Below are 7,401 nucleotides of genomic sequence, written 5' to 3'. Positions count from 1 at the left end.
GCACAGCATTCCTCAAGGCTCGTATTTACATACCCAGTTTGGGAATGAGATTCCCTATATACTGCAGGTATGTACGGAGGATCTCATTATTTTTAAATATATTATCTATATTTTTTTTATCGAGAGACAATTCACGTGACTCGATTATCACCACCTTCTCCATTAGGACTAATCGGTGTAATCAAGTTTTTCTTTGTTTTAATGATTAATTTTTTTCGTCATTAGAGTCACGAGTTTACTTACCTGTTGAGCCTCAAATGTCTCACGTGACTTTAATTAACCGGTGTGGTAGGATCACGCTGTTATTGGGAATGTACTCTGTACATGTGTAGGATACGAATGGAAGTATTGGTTTATAATTGAGGATTATATATTTTATCATTGGGGGGGAGGGGGGGGGGAATACGCGGAGAGAAATGTTCGACAGAAGTTCCGTGATTTCGGAGCATTCCGAATTTTTTATCTGGATTTTCCGGGAAAAATTTACGATAACGTCGTTTAAATTGTTCTAGTGACTGTCGTAATCGGTAAACGAACTCCGTAATTTTAGGGAACATTCGAAAACAGAAACAAAAAAATGAATGACTTGTTCAAATTTGCGGGAACGTCACCGATTTGAGTTGAGGCGGAAATTAGTAATTAACCGTTTGATTAATTAAAATACTGGTCAATCAATGGAACACAAAAAGGGAACAAATAAGAGCAGTGACAAGCGTTTGTTGATCAACAATGAAACTACAAACGTGACGCTCATCACGTAACTCATCAATTAATTATCCTGAGCAGCCAGGGCTGTAGATGATTTCTTATCGTGAAACGAGAACTTGTGATGTCTGCAAATTTACCTGGGAGTGTTAAGCAGATTGATGCAGATACATTAATGAGTATAATCTTGAAATAGTGGTTAAAAACTTTGTAATCGCTCCGGAACGGGGGAAGTTACGATTGTTTGCGCGACGATTAGACGTGATCGTAATTCACGAGATTACGGTATTTTCATTGATGAGGATTGTACTCCCGAGGCGGAACAACAAGCCGCCGTTTCTTCGAAAGTTTTTAACAATTTGTTTAACAAGTAGAAATCATGATTTCTGTAGAAAAATATATTCTCTGAGTTTTTTTTTTCTGGGAAATGGAAAGATGGTTTTTGGGAATGTCTGACTGCCTCGTAAAACGTGGAAACAATAACAGAAATCAATGAAAAGTCAGAGCTCAATAAAAAACGAGTAAAGATGAAACCAAAATGTTTGCTGTGGAATTTTCCCAATCACTGTTTAATATCAATCTAACGTCCCATGTGCTGACCCGCACGAAGGTTGTTGGTCCTATCTTAAGTGATTTTGTGTTACGCCTGAATTGATTCATTCTTTACGATAATTAAATTGTTTTTTTTCACGAAATTGTCAACAGGAATTAACTTTTTTCAAAAATGGGCCTCGAAAAAAAATTCTTGGGGAAATATTTAATTTTTAATGGACGAATCTAATTGCAATCTAATGGTTCGGGTTGTGCTAAGTCCAGTGGATATTCCATTGTTTATTATTATATTTCTTAACGACCAATTGACGCAAATATAAATACGTGGTATTTTGTGCGGTCTGTCTTACATTTGGGGTAGTGTTTGCCCAGTGGAAACAGTTTGATTAACTCAATTGAGGTGATGAAATGACATAACGAATTTCTGAGAATGTAGTAAGATGTCTGAACACGATTGGATCCCCTGGACTTTCATTTATCATATGATGAATTAATTGCTGAAATATGCAGAGAGAAATTTTAAACAAAAATGGAGGGTAAACAAAAAATAGTACGGATTAAAACTGAATTCTGGAGTTTCTCGATGCAGAATGTTCTCCAAGGTGGGAATGCTCTAGAAATCTGTAGAAATTTCGTGATTAATTCAGAAGCTAACGCTTCAGAAAGCCATGGGAGATTCTAGAAAGTCATAGAACCTCCAGACCGATACACCAGTTTTCTGCGAGGGTTTTTTTATTAATTAATGAACCTTCCAGTTCTCCTTAATTGTCATCCAACGTTCATTCATCGAAGAGCTCATTAATAATTGATTTTAAAATCGCGATAATAATTTGTTGTGAAATTCCGATTAATTACCGAGGACTCCTCATCAGTATTTTTCAAAACCAGCGAATTGACGTATTTTATTAATTACCAATATATAAATTTCTCTAGACAGGAATGCACTGTTCTAGCCTTTCCTAGAATTAATCGTCCACGAGTATCAAAACATTTCTAATTGCCCCTCAACTGATAATTTATCACTCGTAAATTAGTATCGCTTCATCATCATGTGACTCGTGAATTAATCCCTCGATTATCGTTTCTCAATTAGAAAAACTCATCGTTAATTCCCATTTCGGCAATTTCATGAATAATCCATTAACTATTCTTCCCCCGAGGGGCTGAAGATCCTTGAGCCCTGGGTTATTGACATCGTCGACTGCTGGTGTACGAGTTAAACGGGTTTTTCACGTGTGAGTCACGAGACTGAGAAGCACGTGATGTTATAGATAGATGGATAACAAAAAATCATACCACCCGGTTATAAAAGACCAGTGAAACTGCGGAGCCACTGTTTTATACCACGAGGGTCAACTGGTATCAATTAAACTGTTACATGACGAGATGGCTCGCAGAAAGAGGTTTGAAAAATTCAATTGAGGGACACAAATAGTCACGAGAAAAGTATTTCCTGAATTTGCTTGACATCAAGGAAATGTTGGGCGGCAGTGGGGAATTACCTTATTTTCTTCTCTATTGGAAATGGTGATGTGCAGTCACATGATACATCAGCATTCACTCGACAATCCTTATCACCATTCTAGAGGTTGATGCACGTGAGTCCAGCCTTGATGCTTTTCTTACCTTTTTACCGTTTCTTTATGCAGCACCTTCGGTCTTCACTGATGTATTGTTAATGCAGGTGGAATTGAATTAGACATTTTGAGTTTATGAGTTCTGTATATTTAAACGAGTTAATGCATGTTGTTCGTGAGAATGATGAACATGGTGATGGCCTGCTATTTATCTGAGGATCTGTCATTGCGCAGATCTGTAATTGCAGGGGGTAATAGCGAAGACAAGTAAAATCACCGGACACTGGTAGAAAAAATAAGTCCTGCAGAAAAATTTAATTGGGAAAGACTTGATTGTCCATCGGCCTTAATTATCCCCTCTGAATAAATTTCTTGCACTTGGGAAAATATTTTCGTGTGGATTTTTCGGAGAACTAATTTTTTCACGAGCTTTTGGACAGTCGTGGCAGGTCATCAGGGTCTTTCAACGACAAGTATTAGTTATTTTCGCCATTAAGTTCCTTTTTGGAGTACCCCAAGGGCCATTGACATGAATTTTCAAGTTAAATTCCAGCAGGTAAATTCTTCGATGAGGTTTTTCACATAAGTATAAATAAATAATGATGAAAAATCGGAGTATCATTCTACAGTGAATAGTGTGAACGAAGGGTTTGACATTTCAAGTGTCATCGATTTAAAATTATCATCTACTAGAATCTCCTACAAACGTCAGTCATTTTTGTAATTGTAACACAATTAAGGAGCGATTATTGACACGATGAATTCAGGATCGCAATGAGAGCAGGGGTCCTTCCTCGAATCAGTACTATCGTTAATCCGCCCATTACCATTTTTTAGGATTATTCAGAAGGTCCTTATAACTCCGGACTGCTGCTGGTGCGACGAACGTAGCGATTGAAGTAATCGGGTCGCCAGCACTTGCAGCTTCCTGGCACCAGGAACCAGTCGTAGTAGAGGCGAACCTGTGATAAAGGATCGTCCTGATAATTTTTTTAATTTACTCGAGGACAACTCGTCGCGGAAAAACCTCTTATCATTAGTACAGAATTTGATTTGTTTTAAGAAGAAAATTATTGAATAGACATGAAAATTTACCTGAAAACATCCTCTCTCGTCGACCCCATCACAGTGATGTTGCTGATTGGTGCTACGACCCTCGTTCTCACCGGCTCTTTTCTGCAGATACATCTGGAAATTCTGGTAATCCTGCACTGGAGGTGGAGATCCTGCCACTGGCTCCCTCAGGCCTGGCAATCTTCCAGCTGGATTCTCCTCGAGAAATGTGTCCGGATAGAAGATCTCTGCTACGAGGAGGCTGGTCCACCTGGGTGAGGACAAGCAGCCTCCGTCGAGGTAGTGGCATCTGGCCTGCATGCACCTGGTCAACTCGATCGTTTGCGTGAAGTAGCCCTCGTAAGGGATCTGGACGACGTATCTCCAGGTACCCTGGTAGTTCTTGGCAAAGACTGGAGTGGCGTATTCCACTTTGGCGGGGCAGGGAGTCGGTGGTCCAGAGTATTCTGGTTTCTCGGAGGTTGGGGGTCTTTGCCGATACTCCGGAGGAGCAGGCTCGTCCCTGCGCTCCGCTGCTGAGGATGCCAAGGGCTCTCCCTGAATCGCCTTGTACAACATGCAGAGGCTGTTGGGGAAAAGGAATTTTTGTTATTTATGAGGAATTAAAAGTGTGAGAGGACTCAAAATTTCCGGTAATTCATAATTAAGGGAATTTAGTCGGTTTTTTGACAATTTTGAGGGGTTCATAGGCGTCTAAGGGGGTGAATTAAACCTGGAGCAACCCCCACTTGGCGCGAAAAATTGAAATTTGACAAATATCGATTTTTCTGGAGATCAAATCCTAGATGAAGTGCTTCATTAATATCCAGGGGGTGAATGGGAGTACTCACACTCCACCACCATCTTCGCAGTATTTCCGTCCACTCCTGTCAGTCTCTTCGTCTTCTTTCGATTCCGCTGCTCGTCTACTTCTGCTTCGTTTTTCGTCGGTGTGTACTCTGTAATAAATTTTCAATTGATAATAAAGTTGATGTTATTTTTTAGGGAATTTTGAGTAAATTGGACCCATACGAATTCTGGGAGAAGGGCTGAATCTTCGCGACTTTCGGGAGTGAGTCATCAGCCTTGAGTATGGGCAGTGCTTTGCTCAGGAATTTCAGAGTGTGATTTTTTATCAGTTCACTGGAAGATAGAGATAAATTAAAAATTTTTTGTGACGTTTTTATTGCACTAGGTAATGAGTCCGGTTGATATATGGTCCTTGGCCTCGTTTTTCATTGTCTATGTTACACGCATGTGTCTAATTGTTTAATCACTGATAATTCTGACGCAATGGGTCGTAAATTAAAAATTATCAGATGAGGGAAATGATTTAATCTTTATCGTGATATGATCGGTTGGACCCAAATATATAATATTTATTCTTCTTTGTGTTTTAACGCGGTTAATATATTTTTCCGTTCAGTGAAATCACCAGTGCCACGCTATCATCATTTGTTTGATTTGATGGCTCATTTGGTAAATATACATAAAAATATGTTTTTCAAAAATGGAAATGAATATTTGTGTAAAATTTCGGTGTTCGATAACCGGACTCATTACTTCAATAATTTTTGTAAATCCGTTTGGCAAATGAAGGAGGAAAAGTCTTATAACTTACAATGGATACGAAGTTCCCCCAATATTGTGTTTCATTGGATTTCTCGGGATGTAGCCCTTATTGAGGTCGCCGCAAACATTGTGAACAGATACGAAACCCTTCCCCTGGTTTCCAGTGTCTAATATTCCATGCCAGCCCATCGGAAATCAGTCAATGTATTAAATATCATATACAATGCCCAAATTGTTGAGTTAATAACATTCATTCTAATACACACCGTGACATTCTTTGTCGCTGTCAATGTAGGGCGGAGGTCGGACTTTCGGTGGTTCAGCGTTGGGCGATTCGATAAATGCGTAGTAACCTTCTGGGGGTTCATCCTCTAGAATGGACGAGTCATTTATTTTAGGAGCCAATTTGCTGGGAGTGGGCTCGGCGAAGGCGGAAGCGCACATGAGAATCATCTGAAAATTTTCAAAACGCCGGGTTCAGATCAGAAGATAAATTCTTTCGAATTAATTTTCATTTTAATTTTATTGCGACGACAATTTGTTGCTGGGAGTTGGTTTGATTGCGAGCAGTTGTTATCGAGTTTTCATATCATTTATCAATATCCAGTAAGCAGTTTCGTGCAGTACTGCTTTCACTGACTTTCCTGCATTGACGTGCATGTGTAACGAAAATGTGTCAGCAAAATACACGCACGAGTTTTCACATTATCAAAAGTAAATTATGTAATCTCGGTAAAACATAAAAACTAGAAAATCTGGTGGGTACATTTTTTCACCGCAGGAACTTGAGAGTTTAATAAAAAATCCTTTAAAGTAGTTTTGCCTTAAATTCGCGAATGCTTCGAAGGTCTTCGGTCATTTTTGGGGAACATTAAAAAGGGCCTTAACAATTGGATTTCGGGGAAACAAACAAACAAAGCAGTTCAACCGCTTTTTATGGCGCGCTGAGAGAAAAAGACCCCGATGATCACGAAATTGAATTATCCCTCCGAAGTATTCCTCCTGGAGTCTCTTGGAGAGACATCACATAACTGTTATTACTCGAGCGCGTTACATATATTGGAGTTACGGTTACCGGAACGATAGGATACTTTCAGAACCGGTATTAATATCACGGAAATACAGCCAAGAAAATTTAAAAAATTAGAAAATCCCTCATCGTGAACTCAGTCAACATTTGCAAACGCTATTTGCATTATTTTGTCTTTACTGATCGATAACCTCCACTCGTGTCGTTGGTTCTCGCAATTATCACATAATTACTAACGTCCAAACACTAAAACATCAGCCACAAACATAAACTAATAAGCTATTTGTTAGTTCGTCCATATCCGTCCGGTACATTGATCAAATATTTAGGAAAATAAATTCGCGCCTCGGAACGCTAGAAATTAATTATTAATTTAGGTAATTGTTAATTTAGGGGATTAATTTTTGTTTGATTGGGGGGGTAGACCAGGTGGCTGGTAACTTACGACAAACGTTCGAAAATCCATTATCACGAATGCTTTATCTATCAGGAAACACGTAACTGTAAAGTGATGGATAAATTTTTTAAATTAATAATTATAATGACAAGAGGAAGAGGCTTGATTCCCGGACGGCGGTCATAGGAAAACTGAAGTTCTTGAACCCATAGTCCCCGATGTGGGCAACATATACCTTCACCGGTTTCTTGTCCGTGCGTATGCTCCTCGATCAGGTTAATGTTCCACATTCCTACCTTTCGAACAGGTACACATCTCCAAACGAGGATGACCTTGACCGAGTCAATGAGATTGCGCGGCATTTCCGGAGGCTCTGCTGGTTCCTTAGGGACATCCATCGGTCCATCAATTCTCAAATTATTCCTAGCGTTGATTTTTCACCGAGTTTTGGTCAATTGGACAATTGACGGGACATTATTTCGTCGCTTTGCCTATTTTTTTTAAATTTATTTCTG

At 39.3% G+C, this 7,401-nt stretch overlaps 1 protein-coding gene across 1 annotated transcript; it reads right to left on the bottom strand.

Moving 5' to 3' along the window:
- Positions 1–2,952: 2,952 nt before the first annotated feature.
- On the bottom strand, positions 2,953–7,075 carry LOC135169768 (uncharacterized). Its single transcript, XM_064135060.1, has 7 exons — positions 6,935–7,075; positions 5,726–5,912; positions 5,509–5,626; positions 4,920–5,030; positions 4,739–4,846; positions 3,930–4,473; positions 2,953–3,796 (listed from the first exon to the last, which is right to left on the bottom strand). Exons 1-7 carry the CDS (start codon positions 6,953–6,955, stop codon positions 3,689–3,691), a joined length of 1,197 nt encoding a protein of 398 aa, XP_063991130.1. The 5' UTR covers positions 6,956–7,075; the 3' UTR covers positions 2,953–3,688.
- Between the last annotated feature and the right edge of the window lie 326 nt (positions 7,076–7,401).

The sequence above is a fragment of the Diachasmimorpha longicaudata genome, chromosome 15, assembly GCF_034640455.1.
Source record: "Diachasmimorpha longicaudata isolate KC_UGA_2023 chromosome 15, iyDiaLong2, whole genome shotgun sequence".
Classification (NCBI taxonomy): Eukaryota; Metazoa; Arthropoda; class Insecta; order Hymenoptera; family Braconidae; genus Diachasmimorpha; species Diachasmimorpha longicaudata.
This window is presented reverse-complemented; position numbering and strand designations above follow the sequence as displayed.